Here is a 23,805-nt window from a genome sequence, read left to right on the forward strand (position 1 = left end):
CCCAGCAGCAGCAACAACTGAAGAAGCTACAGCAACAGAGCAACTCAAATACCAAGTAAGTAAAACCCCACTACTAGTCCTGTTCCTTTGAACTCTTTACCCTGTTTTCTTCTGTTTCATTTTCAAAATCCCATCTTTTTTCCTATAGACTCGAATCAAAATCCAATTTTGATGATTAATTATCTGCAGACATGGAACCTCAAGGTCTCAATCCACTGTGAAGGCTGCAGGAGAAAAGTCAAGAAAGTTCTCCAGTCCATTGAAGGTTTGAAAAGAGAGAGAGAGAGAGAGAGAGAGAGAGAAATTCCCAGAACCCACCATAAAAATCCATTTTTTTTAATAAAAAAAAATCTCTATCCTTCTCCCTCACCAAAAACTCAAAACTTAATTTCTCTTGAATTTTTTTTTTGCAGGAGTGTACATGACCACCATAGATTCACAGAAGCAGAAGGTGACTGTCACCGGAAACATAGGGCCTGATACCCTCATCAAGAAGCTGGTCAAGACCGGTAAGCCCGCCGAGCTCTGGCCCGAGCCCGAGCCCAAGCCCAAGCCCGACCCCAACAATGGCAGCAACAAGAATAAGAACAAGAACAAGAATCAGCCCAAGCCCAACACTGAATCCTCGGATACCCAAGAGCCAAGAGAGCCGAAAGAGCCGAAAGAGCCAGAGCCAGAACCAGAGCAAAAGAACTCACCACCAGATGAAGCTAAAGAGCCTCCAGCCGAAGGAAAGAAGAAGAAGAAGGGCAAAAAGGGAAACAGCGATGATAATGGGAGTGAAGCTAAAGAGGCCCAAGCCACAGAAACCGCCGCCGCCGCCGCTGGCGGCGCCGCCACCACACCAGCAAGAGTGCTGCAATTTACCAATGTACCCTTGCCGCTGACGGCGGCGGCTCCGCCGCAGTATGTGGTGAGCTACAGCGCCATGCAGCCGGCGATGGCCGGCCTCTACTGCGTTCCGGGGACGGCGGTGGCGGGCGGTGGAGCTCGATTTCTTCACTGAAGAGAACGCTGGTGCATGCAGCGTCATGTGATGTCTCGATCTGCTGTGGGCTTTCATCAGGAGTTTTTGTTGTGAGAGGAGTTTTGAGAGCAGATCGAGAGTGATCAGGTAGCATGGAGAATATTGAAGTTGAGAGTTTTGTTATGTTTAATTAGTGGGTTTTAATTAGATGTTAATTAAGGATGTTTAGTTGTTATGAACTTTTGATGTGAATTAATTGTTGCTAATTAAATGCTTTTTGTGTTGTTATGATTGTGCTCTATATGTAAAGAAAAATTCCCAAAGACCCAAAATATGGGACCAACAGGGAGAACAGGTGAGGTGTCCTCTTCCTATTGCATAACGAGCTGATCATTATTAACGATGATCGGTGTATTATGCAATAGGAGGGGGACGCATTACTTGTCCCCCTGTTGGTCCTATATTTTGAGTCCTCGTAGCAAAGCCCAGAAATTGGCGGATCATTAGTGAGCGAAGGTGGTCTGATGGGGGGAAAAAGAAGAAAGAAAGAAGAAAAAAGAAGCAACTCAAGTTGGTGCTCAGTTGTCATGATTAATTAGAAGAATTTAGTTCGAGGTTAAAGTTGTTAGTTTCAAGCTGTGGGTTCCCACTGTTGTGTACTTCTTGTTGTCATTATTGCCAAATGTTTTTTGTCATCGTCACTATATTTGTGATAGGAAAACACTAAAGACACACCTTGTGCTACACCTTGGGGCACACATTCCTCTCTCAGCTACAGTACAGGGGTCCACTTGAGATTTTTAAATAAATCTCAAATGGACCATCTGCACTGTAGCTGAGAGAGGGGTGTGGCCTAAGATGTGGCACAAGGTGTGCCTCTAGTGCCACCCTTTGTGATATGGAGTTTGTAGCACACTTGAGGTCATCGAAGCTGAGGGTGAGGCCAAAACCAGAGGAGAGTTTAGGATTTTTGAAAAAGTGGCCTCACTATGAAATTATATTATTAGAAATTTTACAATTGTCTCTGATGACTTTTTATGTTTTGAAAAAAAAAGTATGTAATTGCATTATTAGTGACGCTATTAGATACATCTCTCTCGATATATGTCACTAAGAAATCGTTGAGGGAATCATCACTCATTTTGTATCCCATAATTTGCTCTTTTATCAACTTCATTGTTAAAAAAGCTAAAAAGCTCTCTCCACGATTATCATAATCATGGCCAAAATCCTCAAAAATCTTAAATTCTATATATACATAAAAAAAACAATAATATAACTCACCATCAGAGAGGAGGAGAAGTTAGGGCGGACGAGGAGGTGGACGAGTTATGGCAAAGTCATCAATAAAGTTTGAAGAGAGCCTAGAGGGTCATTAATTATGGATATATATATTTAGATTTTTAATAACGTTCATCCAAATGTTAAGGGAAAAACGAGAGAGAGAGAGAGAGAGAATATTAGTAATGCAAAAGATTTCTCAGAGATGTATGCCCATGCATATGCATATTACAAACCAATAATAGAGAAATAATTTGTTTGACTTGTCTTTAACAGCGTGTATTTTTCGGTTGAGAACCCTTGGAAACCCATGAAAACACCCTAACACTAATAGAAAATGCAAGAAAAACTTTTCATGGGTTTCTGATTTTTATGTTTGGTTCAAAAAAAATTTAAGAAAAGATTTCGTAAATGATGGGAAACACTAATTTTACAAGGAAACTAAAAGTGAGGAGATGGGCATGGAAAAAGTTATAAATGTAGGATTTTCGTATTTAAATAATGAATGATCGTGGGGAGGTATTAAATTGTAACAATTATACAGTAAAGAAAAGACTTCCATCTCAATTGATTTCTTATTTTTTGGCTATGAAACCAAATAAAGGAGTGGGGAAAAAAAGATTCCACCTCATGTTTCCATGTCGAGACAAAAAAAAGTACCCTAGAAACACATAAAAAGAGGTTAACATAGATTTTTTTTTTACTACTAGAAAGTATTTTCTTTTTGGTTGGGGGTTGGGGTTGGGGGGGACAATTGAACGGAAAGATGAATCAGAATTTCACTTGTCAATTCTGATTCAAGTGTTTTTCTGCAAAAAGATCCTCTCAAAAACACATCAAACTTGCAACTTCAAAAGATTCATAATTTCTATATTTAATTAGCAAGATCTCATGAAATGACAAGACATAGACAAGTCATATCTTAGGGACCCCAAATGTTCCATCCTTTTGTGTTCTATATGCTGACATAGCATTTGATATTGCTAACTACTTTGAAAATGTTAATTTCAGAAAAACCCTCGAAACTTTAGAAAGTGTTGCACATAACTCTTCTAAATTTTGTTTATCTTACTTAACCACGCCCTCTAAACTTTACTTATCTCACCTAGCCTTGTATGTAATTTGTAAATAAGTAAAAAAAATTTTAGGGAAAAAACACAAAGATTAGGAAGGGAGCATGTTGCGTGTAAATGACAAATGATAAATTTTGAGATTTTTTTCACTCAAAGATATTTTAGTTATTTATAAATTACATGCAGGGAGGTTATGTGAAATAAGATAAAATCTAGGGGAGTTTTATGGGATATCCCATAGTTTAGGGGTGTTATGTGCGACAACTCTGAAAGTTCAGGGGGGTTTTGTGAAATTAACCCTTTATTAGGCGGATGCTTATTCTTCGTAATAATGTAGCTATTATAGTTGCGGACTTCTTGGACATTGTTTGTCGTGCACTTATTTCATGTTAATTTTAAATTTGTATATACAAGAAGACAAATGCCAAAGTTTTAAGAATCTTGGAGTATATGATGGGTCTAAGTGCATGTCTTTTAATAGAGCAGTGTTTTATAGTGTATTTGCTTCATAAAAAATGTCTTGAGTGTTGATGTGCTGACCTTTATTGTTCTACAGTAGGTAGGGTTTTGAAACTTTTGAGAAGCACATCATAAAAGTTCCCCATAGATTAAGCTTTTTTTTTTTATAAGGAACAATGATATACACGATGAATGTCTAGATAAAAATCTCGTTGATATTGGTAGGTATATTTTAATTCATAACGAATCTGGATTCTCTTCTCATGCATAGTGTTTCCTAATGCTTCCTAATGCATCCATCCCCTCCATCACCCTCTATCCCTTCCAATGGGCCCCACATGTGTAAAATGAATGGTCAAGATTGAACATTAGGAAATATTTGGACACCATGCATAAGAAGAGGATCCCACTTTATCTTGTGGATGCATGAGTAGGGTATTTAATTACGCAGGAGAGGCATTTTCAGATTCCTTCAATCATTATAGTCTATCTCAATTCCAATAGATGAGAGTCATGCTATTTAGAATTTTCATTATCACAAATAGTTGTTTTGCATGAGTAGGATTTTGAAAGCTCAGTACTTCCTCGGTATAACTTCAATCGTCTTCACATCCCCCTTGTCTTTATCTCTTCTGAAGGGATAATGTTTTCACTAGCGAGCTTGTATCATCCAAATAATATCATAGTAAAGTCATGAGGTGAGTATAGGATGATGTTAGGGTTGTAAGAGGTGAGTGTAAATCTAAATAATCAAATGAGTAAATTTATATAGGTTGCAAGTAAGGGCTATTATGATAAATAAATAAAAACAGACTCTTTGAATTTCATAACAGTCAAATGTAATTTCGTAAATAAAAACTACAATTAAAAATGTAACTCTCATTTCAAGTATGCATGAATGCATGCACTAATGGCATTTTAAGTTAACACTTTATTTGCAAATTGAAAGGTATATTATTAGTTTGTCATATGTGCGTTTTAAGTGGAAGGGTTACAAAAATAGAAGTTAATATTAGTGGACAATTAATAGGAGAGTTGTGCCATTATTAAGAATGTATGCATGTTAGCATTTTAAGTTGACACTTTGTTTGCAAATTGAAACATATATTATTAGTTTGTCATATGTGTGTGCATTCAATTCTCAGCTATTATGTTGGGGGTTATGCATTTTAAGTTGACACTTTGGGAGTTATGAGTATACATTTAATTGGGGTTATGACTTGCACGTTTATGACTTTTAAAGTAAAATTATTTGGGAGTTATGAGTATGCATTTAATTGGGGGTTATGCTATAATTTATGTATGGATGCATGGATACATGTATTTTATGTATTATGAGTATGCATTTAATTGGGGTTATGCTATGGTTTATGTATTGATGCATGTATTTTATGTATGTATGTATATGTTTTAAAGGGCATTTTCGGAAGAAATGTTTTAACATCCCGCCAATCCACTTTTATAATAATATTAGATTATGACTTTTAAAATAAAATTATTTGGGAGTTATGAGTATGCATTTAATTGGGGGTTATGCTATGATTAATTATTTGGGAGTTATGAGTATGCATTTAATTGGGGGTTATGCTATGATTTATGTATGGATGCATGGATACATGTATTTTATATATTATGAGTATGCATTTAATTGGGGGTTATGCTATGATTTATGTATGGATGCATGGATACATGTATTTTATATATTATGAGTATGCATTTAATTGGGGGTTATGCTATGGTTTATGTATAGATGCATGTATTTTATGTATGTATGTATATGTTTTAAAGGGAATTTTCGGAAGAAATGTTTTAACATACCAATCCACTTTTATAATAGCATTAGATGTGATTGAACACCAGTTATTTTCTTTTTATTTGTTTGTACTGGTTATGTTCTCTTATATGGCACCGTCTGAACTATTTAAATGGATTAGAAGATGTATCCAGTTTTATTACTGTCATTCTTTAATCTAAATAAGGGTGGCTTTTCAAACTAATGTTTATTTTTAAAATAATAATTATTTAGCATAATAATTTGTTTAGAATCTTCAAATTAAAATAATTCACGAACCTAAAATTTAGTCCAAGGGTCGAAGTCTCAGTTTATGAATCGAGAGAAAAAGTTCAGACGGTGGATCCGCCTATAGGCTTTTATACAAAAATGGGCCCAGCCCAAACCCAATTTACGTACAATATAAAAAAGGGTCTTTAAACGAAACCCGACCCGCTAACCTATGAAAGCCCAAATCTAAAAGTCCTCTCCGCCTCTCGATCGATCGATCGATCTCTCCCCCAGCCCAAACCCTAATCTCTCTCCGACTCTCTCGAGCGCCGCCAGCCCTCCGCGGCGACTCCGGCCACCACCGCAGCCACCTCCTCCTCTTCTTTTTCTAGGTAAATTTTTTCAAAATTTTCTCCTTTTTTTGGGGTTAATTTTCCATCTATATTTAGTTAATCTTTGGAGAAATTCACACTAAATGTTGTAAGAGTGTTATTGAGCCGTGATGGGGAGGAAGAGGACAGAATTTTTGCTTCTTGCCTTTCATATTAATTAAATCTTGGAGAAATTCGTACTAAATTGTTATCATCATGCTCTTGTTATAATAATCGTTTTCATATGCATTTTTGTGCATAAGGGTTGGTGTGCTAGGAAGCAAGGGTTAAGAATTAAAGATATAGAAGCCTAAATCAATCATGTTTTAGTCAATTATTATGATTAAATAGTTTTTTTTAAATAGACAAAGACTAGGCGCTAGGCGCCGGTTCAAACGCGTAGTCCGTCCGGTCTAGCGCTTTCTCTAGCATTGATCAGAGGTAATGTATTAGCCCTAGGAATCGATCGCCCCTCTGTTTGTTAAGTTCATCATGGCGTATGGAATTATTATCATTATTATTATTCACATGCTGTCTGCTCATTATGTCATGTTTCGGTGTTCTTTATTATGGAGGTACTATTTTTGGGTGAATGCCCCCCCCTCTCCCCCCCCCCCATTCGTTAGCCTTTATATGGTTGAGAACATGTTTTATGGTTCCATTTTTTTTAGTTTTTCTATGTCGTATTTGCATGTTCCTTGTGTACACATGTAATTAACTGTTTGTTTTTTTTTGTACCAAATAATTGTTTAATTCAAAAGCAAAAAACACTAAACAGGTATCAAATAATATGTAGTCATGCTAAAGCGATTTGTCAATTGTACTAATGCTTCTTGTACCCTTTTTCCAGTTCATAAGGTTACAGTTGAGCCTTCAGTTGTGTGATCTTATTCGTTTTCAAAGCAGGAAATGGGAGAAAGGAAGGTTCTAAACAAATATTATCCGCCGGATTTCGATCCGGCGAAGATCCCAAGGAGAAGGCAGCCGAAGAACCAGCAGATAAAGGTGAGGATGATGCTTCCGATGAGTATCCGGTGCCAAACTTGTGGGACCTACATATACAAGGGGACCAAATTCAATTCCCGAAAGGAGGATGTAATCGGCGAGGTATGATTTGAGTTTTCTCTTTGGCAGTGACAAAGCTGCATTTTGTATAAATTTTTATGAAATTGCTATTAAATGATTGTGGAAATCTTCTTAGCCTAGAGAATTTAATCAGCTCACTAATCAAAACAAGCATTTTAATGACTAATGTAAAAAATTATCATTGAACTATTAAAATAATTGGGGTGTGGAAAATGATGGCCTGCTTGGACTTCTCTAAGATATTGAAAGCCATGTCTAAAGATGTTGAAGTAAAAGGGAAATAGAGTTAAAGTGACTTCTGGCTAACATGCTAGTGAGTTATGGGATAAAGTGTGTGTTCCCTTACTTGGGTGGACTCGTATGACTCTAAATGTATTGCCTTCAGGCATCATGTTAATTAATAAAATTTCGGACTGCCTGCATTCTATCTTCATGTTGCCGAGGTGACATGATGTGATCGAAGTGTTTAGATCTGAGCATTAACTAGAAATCTATATTACATTGTGGACTTAAAAGAATTTAAATGCATATTGCTCTTCTTTGAGTACATGACTCCTGTTCTGGCTATTTTGGCAAAAGCATCAACTCTTCATCCCAATTATTTATTACTGGGAAGATATGTTTAGAAACTAATCTTTTTACCAATCTAAACTTGCAGACGTATCTGGGGATCCAAATCTTCAGATTCTATTTCAAGTGTACGAAATGTTCTGCGGAGCTGACTATAAAGACCGATCCGCAGAATTCAGACTATGTTGTTGAGTCTGGAGCAGGCCGCAATTATGAGCCTTGGCGTGAAGAAGATGAGGTGAGTGATCTTAAAATTGCGAGATAACATCATTGCACATTGTGTTATGCCTATTCTACATATTCTTAATCTATGACCTCTACTGAAATTTTGTTATAACCTATCATTGTGTTTGTCAGACAGTAGATAAAGAGAAGCGGAAGAGAGAAGCAGAAGAGATGGGGGATGCAATGAAGTCACTAGAGAATAGGGCAATGGATTCGAAACAGGACATGGACATTCTTGCCGCCCTTGAGGAAATGAAGTCAATGAAGGTATAGATCTTAAATATCAGCTCTGAGTAATTTTATTGCATCATTCATGTCAACTAGAGGATATAAGGAAGAGATTGGTGATAAACTGCTAGATTTTCTTTCTTTTCCCTCCAAACTCTTACAATTTTGTGGATTCATAATTGCAGGTAATCTTCCATTCTCATCCTTTTAATTCAGCTATACTAACTTGTCCATTTTTATTCTACAGTCCAGACATGCAACTGTGAGTGTTGATGACATGTTAGAAACTCTGAAGCGCTCAGCATATGAAAAGGTATGATTTTTGGCCGTATGCTTCTACTATGCTTCTTTTTTAACATATATATCGAGGTTTGGCGGTGGATTACGGTTTATATGTGGATTTTGTTTGTAGTTCAACATTACGTCTTTAATTAGCACCTAACTAACAGAGTGGCATAGGTAGGATCTCAGTCTCGTGCACTTTGTATATCATACATTCTCCTGTTTAAGATTATTCTGTAGAATGACACTGATAAATATATATTGTCCTTTCTATATATATATAAATATGTACATTGCAATTAGGTTAAATATTAGGCATATGACTAGTTAGGTATCTTTAACATTCTAAAAGAAGGTTGTAGGTGAAGTAAATAAGTGAAGCACTGGCACATGATTTTGTTCTAGTGAATTCTACATCCATGTAAAAGATAATCCTAAGCTGTCAGTGAATTGCTAATATTTGAGTGTGACAGGGTGACAGCTATTTGATGTAGGGTGGAAGTGCTACTGGCAATGTGTGGATGTATTTATAGTTTGTTAGTGAGAATTTTATATTTCTAATATTTTTTTTTTGCAATTTGAAGCACTACACTGCTGCTAATTTTCTCTGTTAGCAGCAATCATGTTTGCAGTTGTATTTGCTGCTCCACATGATCTTAATCATAATACCTAATAAACATTTTTTCCTTTCCAGGAGAAAAGGATTATGGAAGAAATAGATAAAGCAGATGAAGAAGTTATCAAATCTATAGTATTTCCGGTCAGTATTACTTTTATTTATTGTCGTGACAGTTAAAACTTTTTTTATAAAAATTGGCTTGTAAAAATGCTAACAACCAAATCGTACAGGGCTCAAAAGATTTTGTTCGACGGATACAGGATGATGAGGATGAAGATCTTGATGCTGATTTTGACCATCCATCTTCCAGTTTGAGTCAATCATCGGAGAAGAATTTGGAGGTACTTATTGCATATTTCCTATTTGATTATTGCTCTATGATCTGAAATGGTTGTTTTCAGAAAAAGCTGCCTTCATCATTGATTTCATTAAACTTCAGTCGTTACAAATGAATTCAAATAACAAAGAAATAAAAATTACAACTTTCTTGAAAATAAACGCAAGATCCGTTTATCGTCTCTTGCTTGCGTGGGTCTTTGGCCTGTGACGGGGACGTTGATATCCGTGGACCACCTGGCACTCAGATCTGTTCCGAAAAAATCGGACAGAGCTTCGTTGATCCGCATGAGATCTAGAAGCTTGAAGCGTCTATCTCGGCTAAAACGAGATATCTGCTCTTCTTAGTGATTACCGGCGAAGGGTAATACTAAGGAAAATGGGGAACGGGTGATGAAGACTCTGATGAAGACCTCTCCTCTGTTGAAGCGCTCGACCACTCTTTACTGCAGCAGGGCTTCGCCAACTTCTCCAAAAATCCAGCTCTACAAAAATGAGGCCCAAGGGGGGCTATTTATAGGCAATGGGGAGCACCTAGGGTGCCTAGACACCCTAGAGTGTCTCAGAAAATCCGAGACACCCCTAGGGTGTCTCGGAATTTCCGAGACACCCTGGGGTGTCTCGGAATTTCCGAGACACCCCTGGGGTGTCTCGGAATTTCTGAGACACCCCTTAGGGTGTTTTGGAACTCCTGAGACTTCGTTGAGGTGTATTCGATTGTTTTCGCCATAAATTCTTCGTCTGAACTCGGATTTGAGTGATTCCAAGTGCGTTGAGGTGTATTCGATTGTTTTCGCCATAAATTCTTCGTCTGAACTCGGATTTGAGTGATTCCAAGTGCGTTGGATGCATGACGAAGAGTTCGATCCGCTCCGGTGGTTGGATTATCTGTAGAGTGGTCGAGACATGAGGGGCATCGTCCTTTTTGTGAACATTGCCGGGTTCCCGATTGGCCCGGGTCTTCGTTGTTCCGGAATCCTATCAGCTCACGTAGTTCGTCGATTCACTTCAATCGTTCATCGACGTCAATTGGACTCCTGTGGATCGGATAGTGACGTTCATCGTCGCTCTTTAACACTGAACCGTTCGTGGAGACCTATAGGCAATTTTCGATGCCTACAATGGTGACATAAATGTTGTTGAATATTGCGTTGAGGATGGTCACTGAAAGTTCGTGGACTTAAGATGTCTCCTAAGGTTATCTTCTTTTATATATAAAACCCAATTTCAAGCATGTTAAAACAGTTTTCCTTGTGATCATCTTCATATTCTGTGATAAAGAATTGGATATATCTTATCTGAGAATATGTCCGGAACATTCACTTCCTTTTTTGCTATCCCTAATAGAAATGTGATGCCTTGTCAAATTTTAAGATCCCTTCTCAGTTAGTAGCTATTCTGTACATTACAAGCTACTTGCCTAGGATCTGTCACAATCTGGTGGGTTGGATTGGATGTTTCTGCTATAAATTTATTGAATAAAGAGTGAATAGGTGTAATTTGCGATACTTAATGCTACCTGATTTAGATTTTAACAGAAAACACTGATGTGCGCCTATTTGGTGTAATTTAAATGGATGTCGGAGAATTATTTCATAATTCCATCTCTTGGGGAACTTATCTAGAATTCGAACTTTTTGTGGACCAATGTCAAAATTCCCCAGACGTTTATCATACGTATCTCTAGTTAGCGCTGAGCTCTTTGCGCAACCTAATTACTTTTTGTTTACACACACACTATGCGTTTAACATACATGTACCTTTTAGCATTTAAGTCCCAAAACCTTGAGTTTTTTATCTTTAAATTAGAATAAATTATTGTAGTAATAATTTAGATAAGACTGAAATAATTAGGAAAATATTTTATAAAATCGTAGAGAACCTCATTCCGTTTCTATGCTTCCTAATTTTTATCTAATGATTTTCCATTACCCCTCTTTTTCTCCGCAAAAAAGTCTACTTCTAAATTTTTGTCAAGAATTTCTTGGTGAAAGTTTATCATATTTTAGAAACACTCTGATGGTCTGGCTATTAATCATGTTAATCGATTGAAAATGCAGTGTAATGCAATAATTTAGTCATGAGCTTATAATCTATTATCTTCTGCTACAGGTAAAAGGCACTTCAAATCTCCCAAGTATGGTGGAGAAGCCAACAGATGCTTTGACGAAAGTCAACATCTTCAATAGTTCCAAAAAAGGAGGTGAGCTTATGTGCTAAATATCATTCTATTTTTTAAGGGTTTATTATTATTTTGATGAATTCTGAGTACTTCGATGCATCGGCTCTTCATTTTAGCCATCAAGTTTTGAAAATAAAGGTATAGGATCCAGTCATCTATTGATTGCAAAGTTACCTGGCTCCAACCCACTAAATATTGGGTACCTATAATGTGTGAATCTCTGTGCTTTCTGATAATTTGATTTTTACCGTCAAAAATATTTGTGCAGAATCGCCAGGGGTATCTTCAGTTCTCAGGCCAAATTTCATCCTCAAGCCACGTACTGCTGCACCAACAAACGAAGAAGGTCCACCGATGAAGAAGCCTTCAATAGAACCTGCATTGAAAAATAATGACGAGAGCACGACGAAGACAGATGGAATACAAACCCCTAATGGGCTTCTATCTCTCTGTCAATATGATAGCGATGAAAGCGGCTGAGGCGGAGAGATTTTGTGTATGTATTTGAGTGCCAAATTTTTGTCATGTATTTATAGATTCACCTCCTCTGCTAACGGGTTTAACTATTTATCAGATATCTCACGCTGCGGCCATTGGGAATTGATAGTGTGTGTAAATAATCCGCGAAGTAAGGATACAAGGAGTTTCTTGATCGCGTGCGGTGGCAACGTGTACCATCAACTATGCTTTGGCAGAACTAAAAGCAATGGTGAACATATTTCAAATGCTGAAACTCATTGGGAGAAAATCTAAAGTTTCAAATTTCATTGCAAAACTGTCATTGGATATGATGTAATACACATAAATTATCTACAGATAAAGTTTTAATGATTTTGATGTCATTCATGTATCAGGGTGCAAAAAGTTAAAAACAACTTCTGCTCGAAACATTGATCCTAAAAATATATGATACGCAAGTAAAATACGTTGAGATTCTTTGTAACTTTGTTTCTAGATAGTCGATATGCAGTAGTTGATCATATCTACCGACGAAGATTTTTATTTGAAGTTCTAAATTTTATAAGTTTTGAATGATAGTTCCATGTTTTGAATGGTAGCATAACCCAACTCGAAGATTTTTATTTGAAGTTCTAAATTTTATAAGTTTTGACTGATAGTTCCATGTTTTGGATGGTAGCATAACCCAACTCGATATTTGCTGCTACTTTTCATCATGTATTGTTCAAACTATCTTGTCTGAGAAAAGATGATCATCACATTCCAAACCATGAAGCACAAACAAGATCATGAGAAGAAATATCCCAATTCTGATGACTAGAATCAATTTTCTTGATGAACAAAGATTAGAATTCTGAATGTTCTGGAGTCACCTAACACAAGAATTCTTACTGATAATCTGTACAAAGAGGCTCTTACGGCCGCTAGGAAAGAATGTAATTCATCGATACATGATTAATAATCTACAAAACTGTCAAAATTTCTTTAGTCATGAAAGAATGTGATTTATTGGTTTGTAGATGCAGTCGCTGTTCGATGATTGCTTCCAAGGAGAATCACAATGACAGTAACATCATCATGGTATTCTCTTCTTCTGCCTGCTGGAACTCTCATCAATTCTTCGAGAGTCAAACCTGCGATGTACAGATTACACGATTAGAAACGATTAGGAGTAAGACACAAAATTTTCACTATAAATGTCACTTTTTGGATAAATGCAAGTTCCAAGTGAGATTGCTCTCCTGCTGCTTATGTAACGCCTAATACCAGGAATGTTTAGTTTTTCCTCTATTACCATACATATGATCTATGATATGTGAAAATCTGTATGGTACATTTGTAGTCTTTGTTCACGTCAAAAATGTGCACAATATGAAGCATGTGACGTTCCCTTTTGGCAAAATGCTACTTTGTTTGTAGATTGCTTTGTTATCTGTCGATCCTTTCATATGTGAATAAAAACTGAGATATGTATGTAAAATGAGTTGAGTATACAAAGGAATATGATTATATAGACGTGCATTAGTGTCTGACTTTTGGCTAAATCACGATGTATGGCTATGAGTAATTGGGGCAAGATATCGGTTATCATTCCCATCATATCCTACATACAATTTCAGCGATATTGTCACCAGAAAGGTATTGATTCCTTAAAATGAATGAGAATGATCATATATAACTATTTCCTAGGCCCAATGCTCAGAGCCTTATCTACGACTCTGAAAACTTCAATTCAGAGCAGTAAAACTTTCGTAAGCTAGTCAAGACTATAAATCCTACTCCAAAGGGTGCTTTGGAGTTGGATATTAGAAGGTATAGGCGTATAGCCTGTTTCCAGAAGTTTATGCTCATTTCATTAATCGATGATCGAGCAACAAGTAAGAATCATAACATGACGGATTTTTAAACCTAGGATCATGAGCTAGATGAGACACAAACCTTTTAAAGTCTGATTCAGGGGTCTTATTCAATGAATGGCTTAAATGTTGTTTCCACAGGACAAATTCAGCTTAATGCTTCTGATCGTGATATATAAGAAAATTTTGCCAATTTGCGCCATAGAACAAAATATCACAACAGAGGCTTCTTAGTGCATCCGTTAGAAAAAGTAATTAACATTACAACTAATATGGCACAGAGGTTTAGAGGTAGATGTAAGAGAACTTGGTCCAATTAAGAAGGATATGATAATATTTAACGGAGGAGACGAACCAAAATAAAGTTGAATGGAAGAATAAGTTTCAATAGCAAACCCCAAAAATTTGGAATAAAAAATTTGGAATAAAGACTTTGTTATTGTTGTATCAAAATTTCATAACTGAGGAGGAAAATAACCCCATAATACAAAGTCGTTTCGAGAAGTTTATCACAATAATATAACTTTTTTTTAATCTTATGAACATATTCTTTCTCAACAAGACAACAACTATAGTAGGGTGAAATAGTTCAAGGATTGCATAGCCACTTAACTAGTAAGCTCAAATAAAAAGAAGCAGCTCTCGGGGCATATAAATCAACTTCGGACTGCATAGTTTATGAGATTGCATCAGCTACTTTACTGTGCATTTACCACTGATATTATGAGTGCATGAGCTTCAACTCACACATAGATTGTTACATAATCCTAGATATATTAATAAATCATGCTTACTATAGCATAGTGAAATTGTTAAACATATCCAATTGGAGATCATTCACTTTGTATTTTACAAAACTTCTTCTCATACTCTTATGAAATATGATACAGGAGTGAATTATTCAAGAATTTTATTGATCATCTTAAAAACATTGCATTCCAATAAGCCCACGTAACAGTAATTCAATCTTATGCCTCCAAATCGGCAATGAAAATAGAACAAGAAACAAGTCCTTGAGGTGGAAAACCGTGAAGTATGAAGAGTGTTTTCTTAAGAATTTAAAATATCAAGAAGACTAGCACATATATGTTAGATCAGATGACTACTTAAGTTTATGGACCAATCATTGTGATGCATTTTGCTGCAAAACGATAAATTTGAGATTTATTCCTCACAAATTATAACCAGAAACACATGTGCATGTTTCAGAAGAGAGATATCATGGAACCCCAAATTATAATTTATATTGAGTTGAAAGACATGATTTCCAAGTACTTGAAAATGTCATACCTGCATTTTTTGCAGCCTTCGAAACAAGCTGCTGCACAAGAAACTCCGCTGGATTACCCGACGGTGAATTGAGAATAAAATATTGTACAAGATTCACAGCTTCCTCATTGCTGAAGAAGTCGAACAAACCATCACTAGCAATAATCCCAAAATGATCACCTTCGGAAACTTTGTGCACACAAAGTGATGGTTGAGTAGAGACATATGGGGGAGATACAAGTTTTGGGACTCGAAGAATACCCATCAAAGCATCATTCAATTTTTTCTGTATACATAATGAAACAAAGATATTAGAATCTAATAGAACAGCCGAAAACTCAGTTTGAAAGGAATGTATGTGTGGATTAATTGCAGATATACCCCACTATAGTTCTATTGTTGCAGATAGACCACTGAGTGATGTTTCGACTCTTTCACCCTCAGATAAAGAGAATTTTTTTTCTAATAAATAAACCTCCTAAGGGTAAAATTGTCACAAGAATTCACTTAGAGGCCCTATCCACAATTTGGTGATAGTACAAGGGGTCTATGAGCAATTAACCCTCTTTGTATTGACCCTACCTTCTTTAAATACCCGACCCCAAACGCCCGAGTTAGTTTCAGTCTCCCTTTCACTTTTCCACCAATAATTGTACCTGGCTCATTAGGATGATCACTTAAAAAGCGAGAGCGTTCTACTTCATTATCAATTGAATGAGAATCATTAAGCTGAACAGCCATTAATCCATTAGTTATACCTTCACTTGTGGCCAATATAGCTCGACTGTCACCTAAGCTAAGTGTATACAAGTCTTGACCATAGAGGAGCACAACCAGAACACAAGATCCGATAGAAACTAGATCAGGACGACCATCCATCGCTAGCTCAACCGAATACAAGAAATCATTTTCAGCCTGCTCAAGTGCTTGTTGAAGACAGGATAGTACACTTTGCCTAAATCCATCCTCTTTTTCTCCATTTTGTAATGTATTCAAGTTTATTCTAATGTTTTCATATAAACTTCCAGCCAAAAAATCAGCTGCGTCTCTCCCATTAAATCCATCATATATAGCACAAAATAGCCATCCATTTTCTTCTGAACAAACAGCTTGTACTCTATCTTCACCCGCAGCACCACCAGCCATTTGAACTTCCATAGCATTGAGAAAGCCATCAGTTTTTGAAGGAGCACTCATCGATCTTAAGGCAGTTGTATCCCACTCTATATCATCACTTTGAGGAGATGAGCAATTGCTAAGGTTAGAAACATTGCTTTGTAAAGAAGTTGATAAGATATCTGCACTTGAAAGTGAAGGTGAAGAGGGAACTCTTTGAAATGTTTTTGGAGAGTCTAAACCAGGCAAAAGCCCTGTTCCTATTAAACCGTTGCAAATATTTGTATTTGCTAATGTAACATTAGCACTCAGAGCTGCCCCTGATAAGCAAGAGAAAGTACTCTTATTTGATTGTTTCTTTATGTCTTTCTCCAACGTCGAAATCTCTTTAGCATTGTTGGTTTCCTTCCATCTCGGTCCAAGACATTGGTACCCAAAGCTTACATTGAGTTGTCCATCACATTCAGTGAACATTCTACTCAGCATGCTTTACAAAAGAATGCAAAACTTATGTTAGAAGCTAATTGTATTCAACATAAAAAGAAAATGTATAAAAGGATCATGAACATTTATCTTTAATAATTTACAAATTATATTAGGAAAATTGCACACTGGGTAAAGTTCCCAAATAATTAGAGAGGAAAAGAACTCTTTGGATTCATAGCATATATCTATGCATAAACATTTCAAAGACTTATAGTCAAGCTGAAATTTTGCAATCTTGAGAGGTGTGCAACTTACTGATAGCATTTGATATTTTCAAGTTTTTGGGTTAAAACCCTTATTGTTCACCAGTAATTCATCGAAAAGTTTAAAGTAAGGAACTTATCAATCTTACTAAATGCATGAAAAAGAGAAGAAAAAAATATATTGTGTCATGCCTATATTGGATCTAGAGAATATTAGCAACCCACAGTTGAGAAATTTAGAGAATAATTCGGTGACAGACAACGATTTAGGTAGATGCACATTTTCGCTAGAGTTAGAAAATTCATATCATGTACGTCCGACATGTACGTCCGATGCTAATTAGAAACACATACCGAAGTAAAGTATTCATTCAGTAAAATAGGATCCGAGATAATTTCTATCCTAACCATGCAATAACTATTCCAAAAAAAATCCATATAAGCTATGCACAGAAAACATTATGGAAATAACATTCATAAAGCTATTGTTAACAAACATGTTCTCATTAGTATGCGCAGTATTATATAGCCGAATTGACAGTTGATGCGACAAGCAATTCAACGTGCATATTCATAGACATACAAATCTACAATCAAGAAAGTTACCAAGCCACAAAAGTAACGCCTAGTAGAAGCACGACAGTCTTGCAGCATGATGTATAGAAGTTTTAAGTCAATCAGGAGCCTAAAATAGTTGATTCCGGGGGTTTAAAGAATTGAAGAGAAGGAAGAAAAGAATATTTCTAAAATCAAAAAAATATCTAGGGGCTTAAACAAAAAAGTCCAAGAATTATCAAATATACACTGTAATTAATGTTGGTTCAGGAGAATGATCAAGCAAGTTTTGTCACAGAAGGACAGGAAGTAGATACCGCTGCAAGTTTCAGTTATTTGTGTTGAAATTAGGCTACTTTAAAGTGATCAGACAAATCAAATGATCAAAGTTTTATTGCAAAAATGGAGAATTCATTACAATAATGGACAACAAAGTAGATGTAAATCAAATATGTCTACAGATTCTTAGAACCAGCTATCCAAAACAAAACAAAAAAATGAAATTGTATTGTTAAATAGGGAATCCATTAATTCAAATATTAGGAAAGAGAGTGAGATTAAGTTGGCTAACTTTTCTTCAGTTCTTTCAGATCCCTTCATTAAAAAAATCCAAAATTATTGGAAAAATAGTGGATTCATCGATATGTTGGAGAGAGGAAACTGATTCTCATAGAGTAACAGCGATCAAATATCACTCAAAACAACATTTAACAGAAAACTAGATGAAATCCGCAAATGGGCATTCAGTTTTTAGACGTAACCATCCAAATTCATCGCAATATTTGACCTAAAACCCCTATTTAATCAAGCAAGATTAATATACAATTGAAAGATTGATTCTTGCACTAATGGGTCCATAGATTTTAAACCCAACCATTAAAAAAAAAATCAAAATTTTAATTAAAAAAAAGCAGAGAATTGATCTAATTATCGAACAATAAACGACATAACTGAAGAGAAAAAAATAAATTGGAAAACAAAGATTTAAGCGCCACTTACACGAAGAGATACTATTCAGCTGTTGTCAAGAATCTAGAGAGAGAAAGAGTTTTAGAGAGAGAGAGAGGGGGAGTTTTAGAGAGAGGGAGGAGAGAGATTTATAGAGAGAGAGAGAAGGAATCGTGAGATTTGATGGCTGGTAGGGGACGAGCGAAGCTCGCGTCCGCTGAACTCTTATTTATTTATTTTTCTGCGGCTTATTTTCACCCTGGTACCCTAAAGTTTACGCGTTTCTACACTTTGATACCCCCCAAAGTATTATTATTGAACACTTTGATTATCCCCAAGTTGCAATCATATTTCGGTTAATTTTTTTTTATCGGTGCTTAACGATTGGGTAAACTGGGTCTAAATATACCCCGTGCTAAATACATTATACAGATTTCGCAGAAAATCTGAAGGGAATTTGCATGGGGGCGTCAAAGTGGAATGCAATCGTAACTTTAGAGGGTCGAAATGTTAAAATATCCGTTTCATATATTTTGAAAATTAAAATGTTGAATTCGATCGGATTTAAAGAAATCCGTTTGGATATGGATATTGCGTGTCCATATCCTACGGTCACGGATTCATGATATATGTTGGCATCTGAGGATGATACGTATAAGATTTAATATTTATATAATCAAGTGTGGCTTCTTTGCATTATTGAATGTATCCTCCCTTATCCAAACACCCCTATTTAACTTTTTGTGATTTTAGGATTAGGATAACCAATGCAACTTTTCCCATAAAGTTCTCGAAATTCCAAACTTTACGTACAAAGAAGGCAAGGGCACAGGGGACAAAAATTTTTTTTAATGAAAAATATCATCACAATGATCTAACCTCATCAAAAAAAAAAAAAAAAAAAGCTCAACAAGGAGAGGAGAGTTCTTCATCAGAGCCTTCATCACCCGTCCGAGCCTTAGTATTAGCCTTTAGCATTAATACTAAGAAGAGCCATTACCTCGTTTTAGCCGAGGTATACGCTTATAGCTTCTAGATCTCACGCGGATCGACGAAGCTCTGCTTCTATATCCCTTCGCGGATAGACGAAGCTCTGTCCGATTTATCCGGATCAGAAAGTTTCTAGATCTCACGCGGATCAACGAAACTCTGTCCGATTTATCCGGACCAGATCTGAGTGCCCCGGTGGTCCACGGATATCAACATCCCCGTCACAGGCAAAAGACCCACGCAAGCAAGAGATGACAAACAGATCTTGCGTTTGTTTGAAAAGAGTTGTATCTATTTTGTTTTCATTGTGTACCGGTCTTATAAAAAGGCTATCTTTTTATTTCATTGTAACGATCAAAGTTGTAATGAATGCAGCAATGAATACAACAACTTTTTCCGCAAACAGACTGGCGACCACAGTGGGAGCCAACGGCATCGCAACCGACGCCGTCGTGACGCAACCAGCACTCAAGATCGGGGTGAATGAAGAACACGAGCTCGATCAACAACGGTTCAAAGAAGGCCTCTCTTCCTCCTCCTCCAGATCCGCCTCTCCAAACGGGTACAGAAAGGTAACCTCTTTCATAAATGATTGCAGGTCCTTCGGTTCAAAAATCCAAGACCCCGTTGCCGCCTCTGCACTTGCACCACGCGACGTCCCCACGTCGTCCAACCTGGTCGAGATCGCAGATCCGGATTCCTCTTCCGCCGAGGAGATGACTTCTGAAGACGCTCCGGCATTATCAAAGAGAGCACGACAAAGACAGCGTCAACGTCTTGCTCGACAGCTGGCCGAGGCATTGGAGCCAATGGATGGGATCCGCTATAACATGGATCTAAAATCCAGGCAACGCCAGGAGCAACCACGGCAAACAACCAGCCCCTCCTCCGAAGAAGCCCAAAAAAAAAAAAAAAAAAAAAAAGCCGATAACGGGAGGCGAGGTGGCATATCACGCACATGTTTCCTCGTACTGTATAATAATTATAAAAAAAAAAAACCTATCATTTTGTAGATTCCAAGGATCATCAATTTTATTGAATTCCAAATATAACCTCCCAAACAATTTGGTGAAAGTAGGTATTTACAATTTTACGCCAAGATAATATCGTGTAATTAACATACGACACCAATATAACGAAGAAAAAATATCGTATTTGCAATCCACTAATGGATGGAAGGCAAAGGTTTAGGCCACCGATACAAAAAAAAAAAAAAAAAAAAAAAAAAAAACCTTTCTCTTAAAAAAAAAAAAAAAAAAAAAAAAAAAAAAAATCCTTGAGAATATCCACTACTTCCTAAGTTTGAACCATAGCCAGTCTAAAAGATAAACATAGCTTTTTTTTTGTTCTTGCTAATGTTGGAATCCCTTAAATCACACAAACAAAACTTTTTTTGAGGACCACCCCCACAACCGATGGTCCAAATTAAATGTTTGCAGCTGCAGATGAAGTGGAGGGGAATAAAAACTTTATATAGCTTTTCAAGAAATGGGACTATTTTGGTGCGTATCTTTTTGACGACCGTGACATTTTCCAAGTACATTTTGATAATAGAACGAATCACAAGGGTCCGTAGTAAAATTGTCATGGCGTGGGTAGTTTCCAATGTCACTTTCATTTCTCTACCACAGCCAACATATCTGACTGCACATGGACTTTTTAGCCAGTCTGAAGAAAAGGAGTGGGAAGAAGAAGAAAAGGAATTATCTTGTCCATTGGCAGCAGATGGATATGAAAATTCTTCCTCAGAAATTAAACTTTGATGCACTGTTCATGAACAGTGCGTCCCGCCTCCAGGGGCTGACGCCTCACATGTCCCCTCAAGTAATTAAGACGGTATACACAGAATTGTGTTCAAAAGAATAGATTCTGTCATAAGCAGCAACATATGAATGTTTAGCTCATTCCATTCTGATCATAATCATCTTCTTCAACTTCTTTATGCATTTGAGAACTTATCATGTCGGTGTCATTAAAACTCTTTAATCAAGTTGAGGCATTAGAATTTGAACCAAAAGCTTCCTTCGCTGTGATATTTCCTACAAAATCCATCACAAGAGAAATCAAGGGGGCTATTTAAAACTCTGATTTATTGCCTGCTTACTTGCAACAGATCATTAAGCAAGCTAACATCAGTGCGACTAGCTTTTAGCATGTAGAGATTTGGTGAAAGTAGGAGCTCAAATGTGTACTCAAACTTGGGGGAACTTTGGCTTGAAAAACCTAGCATTCTCCAACGAGTGACATTTCAAGAGCTTATGTTAATTATTAAGGGGGGAAATGATGTATAAAAGCAAATGATTTCTCCACATCATGGCCAAAACAAAATTTGAAGGCACATGAGAGCAAAACATGTAAATTACCTCAGAGGACAATCAGAGGCCAATGCTGTAGAAAACCTTTGTCAGTCCTTTCTTTGTTCGAATCTGGGTAACCTAAAAGAAGCATCAAGGGAATTGTTCAGAGAGAGGTGTATACGGTTAACATGTGCTTATTAAGAAAACTAATTTCTTATGCCAAAAATCTTCAATTTCCCATTTATTGGCAGCAGTTTTGTTAATTTCATTAGTTACTAAAAGTAGATATAAGCATTAGACTGTACGAAGTAATGGTTCGTAGTAACCAAAAAAAAAAAAATTTGGTATAAGTCATCTAAAAGTGATCAAAGAGAGAAATGTGGTGTTATAACAAGTGAATTGAACCCTATGATCTTCAAATGAAAATCAATAAGAGATAGAAGCAATAAGGGAGAGGTAAACCATAAACTTGAGAAAGACATGCACCAAAAAAGACAGAATAAGTAACTTAAAAGAAGCATCAAAGAAGGAGTTCAATTAGAAACATATAAGGTTAACATAAATTAATTAACAAAGCTAATTTCTTAAGCCAAACCTTCAATTTCCCGTTTTATCGGTAGCAGTTTTATTAGTTACGAAGTGTAGATAGAGAAAAGAGTCAGTAGGTTAGCTTTAGACAAAACAAGGTAAAATTCTTAGCTGACAAAAAAAAATGTCGTAAAATGTCATCTAAAAATGATCAAAGAGAAAATTTTGTGGTATTACAGCAAGGGGATCGAACCCTATGATCTTCAAATAAAAATCAATCACAGGATAAACCATAAAAGTAAGAAACAACATCTACCAAATGACACAATGATTACATGGCTCTACAAATGTCCTCATCCGAGGGAGAGAACTAGAGAGAGATTGCCAATGCAGTAAATTTGAGTACAAGCAATCACATGTGCCTTCTCTAAATCCATATAAGCCAAAATCACACCTTTCCCGCTATTCCCTTCCCTTGATTTCTACAAAAATAACAACAAAACCTTTATCTAAAATGTTTGGAGTCGGCTACATGAATCCTATTTTTCCATTCTATTGAATCCGTTCTATTCCGGGCCATCTCTTCCATTAAGTTAACTATTATCATATCCTTCTTAATTTCTTCCAACCAAGTTCTCTTAGGTCTACCTCTATTTCTCTTTGTCTCATTAACTATAATAATAGGTCTCTGTTGCATAATTGTGTGATTCTCTAGACCCGCACCCCGATATTGTCTTATGGTACCTAGGAACTGATCCCCATTGCATATGCAAACTGATTCCCTCCGATACACAAATTTGTTCCCCAAAATTGGTATACTACTTATGGTGAAAAGACATGTGCAAGATGCGATGCAAATGTGCACAATCAAGTGAAGGGAGGCACATGACAGAATATATGAGTCAATGACTTTTAGTGTAACTACATACATATGTTAATAGAACATGAAATGAAACCATGATTGCAACACAAACTGTGTGAAAAGAAAATTTGATTAAAATAAACTCCATAAAAATAAAGTATTTAAGTATTTTATATGAAAAAATATTGAAATGCATAATTAACTTTCTAGTTTCTAGTTTTTTATTATACATTTTGGTAAATTACAAGCACCCCCAAAAAAATTTAAAACATACCATTGACCAAACTTTCCTACTAAAGCACACTTCCCTCACCCAAAAAAAAAATCCGTCGAATCTAAATTTTCTAAGTGATGAATTGCATACCCCTATTCATACCACGATCTGCTACATATCGCGTACTAATAAACTATGCTCCGTTATACATGATCATACCACCTTAGTCTATTCTCTTTCATGTTATCCTTAATAGGAGCAACCACTAGTATACTATGGATACACTCATTTTTTATCCTATTTTTTAGTGTATACCACAAGACCATCACAACATTCTCATT

General features: G+C 36.3%; 4 protein-coding genes across 6 annotated transcripts in view; 2 read left to right on the plus strand and 2 right to left on the minus strand.

The window, feature by feature from the left end:
- Positions 1 to 1,242, plus strand: part of LOC109831408 (heavy metal-associated isoprenylated plant protein 35-like) — a 2,590-nt gene extending 1,348 nt beyond the window's left edge. The window contains exons 3-5 of the mRNA XM_020398732.1: positions 6 to 55; positions 190 to 265; positions 414 to 1,242. Coding sequence (XP_020254321.1) covers positions 6 to 55; positions 190 to 265; positions 414 to 1,006 — 719 coding nt within the window. The 3' untranslated portion in view covers positions 1,007 to 1,242. The remainder of the gene's footprint in view (positions 1 to 5; positions 56 to 189; positions 266 to 413) is intronic.
- On the plus strand, positions 6,022 to 12,624 carry LOC109831804 (coiled-coil domain-containing protein 94 homolog). 2 transcript variants are annotated; one of them, XM_020399242.1, is made up of 10 exons: positions 6,022 to 6,174; positions 7,004 to 7,260; positions 7,898 to 8,047; positions 8,167 to 8,301; positions 8,510 to 8,575; positions 9,239 to 9,304; positions 9,394 to 9,504; positions 11,612 to 11,702; positions 11,950 to 12,177; positions 12,256 to 12,624. In XM_020399242.1, exons 2-9 carry the CDS (start codon positions 7,063 to 7,065, stop codon positions 12,159 to 12,161), a joined length of 1,029 nt encoding a protein of 342 aa, XP_020254831.1. In that variant the 5' UTR covers positions 6,022 to 6,174; positions 7,004 to 7,062; the 3' UTR covers positions 12,162 to 12,177; positions 12,256 to 12,624. The 2 variants fall into 2 exon arrangements, with proteins under 2 accessions (XP_020254831.1, XP_020254832.1); XM_020399243.1 differs by having other exon boundaries at positions 7,060 to 7,260.
- Positions 12,940 to 18,777, minus strand: LOC109831805 (probable protein phosphatase 2C 40). The gene is made up of 4 exons (XM_020399244.1): positions 18,625 to 18,777; positions 15,848 to 16,868; positions 15,287 to 15,551; positions 12,940 to 13,273 (listed from the first exon to the last, which is right to left on the minus strand). Exons 2-4 carry the CDS (start codon positions 16,865 to 16,867, stop codon positions 13,146 to 13,148), a joined length of 1,413 nt encoding a protein of 470 aa, XP_020254833.1. The 5' UTR covers position 16,868; positions 18,625 to 18,777; the 3' UTR covers positions 12,940 to 13,145.
- The window catches only part of LOC109831806 (alanine--tRNA ligase), a 15,778-nt gene continuing 13,228 nt past the window's right edge, over positions 21,256 to 23,805 (minus strand). For both annotated transcript variants that reach the window (XM_020399246.1, XM_020399245.1), the window contains exons 8-9: positions 21,927 to 21,998; positions 21,256 to 21,602 (exon numbers count right to left, since the gene is read on the minus strand). In XM_020399246.1, coding sequence (XP_020254835.1) covers positions 21,939 to 21,998 — 60 coding nt within the window. In that variant the 3' untranslated portion in view covers positions 21,256 to 21,602; positions 21,927 to 21,938. The remainder of the gene's footprint in view (positions 21,603 to 21,926; positions 21,999 to 23,805) is intronic.

This window comes from Asparagus officinalis, chromosome 2, assembly GCF_001876935.1.
Source record: "Asparagus officinalis chromosome 2, Aspof.V1, whole genome shotgun sequence".
NCBI lineage: Eukaryota > Viridiplantae > Streptophyta > Magnoliopsida > Asparagales > Asparagaceae > Asparagus > Asparagus officinalis.

What these genes read in the sequence shown, in the direction of transcription:
- LOC109831804 (XM_020399242.1), top strand. Translation starts at nt 7,063, where the DNA reads ATGGGAGAAAGGAAGGTTCTAAACAAATATTATCCGCCGGATTTCGAT. An exon ending in AGGAAATGAAGTCAATGAAG is followed by an intron (nt 8,302 to 8,509) that starts GTATAGATCTTA and finishes TTTATTCTACAG; the next exon opens with TCCAGACATGCAACTGTGAG. An exon ending in AGCGCTCAGCATATGAAAAG is followed by an intron (nt 8,576 to 9,238) that starts GTATGATTTTTG and finishes TTTCCTTTCCAG; the next exon opens with GAGAAAAGGATTATGGAAGA.
- LOC109831805 (XM_020399244.1), bottom strand. Translation starts at nt 16,867, where the DNA reads ATGCTGAGTAGAATGTTCACTGAATGTGATGGACAACTCAATGTAAGC. An exon ending in GGGTCGGGTATTTAAAGAAG is followed by an intron (nt 15,552 to 15,847) that starts GTAGGGTCAATA and finishes TTATGTATACAG; the next exon opens with AAAAAATTGAATGATGCTTT. An exon ending in GAAGGCTGCAAAAAATGCAG is followed by an intron (nt 13,274 to 15,286) that starts GTATGACATTTT and finishes TGTACATCGCAG; the next exon opens with GTTTGACTCTCGAAGAATTG.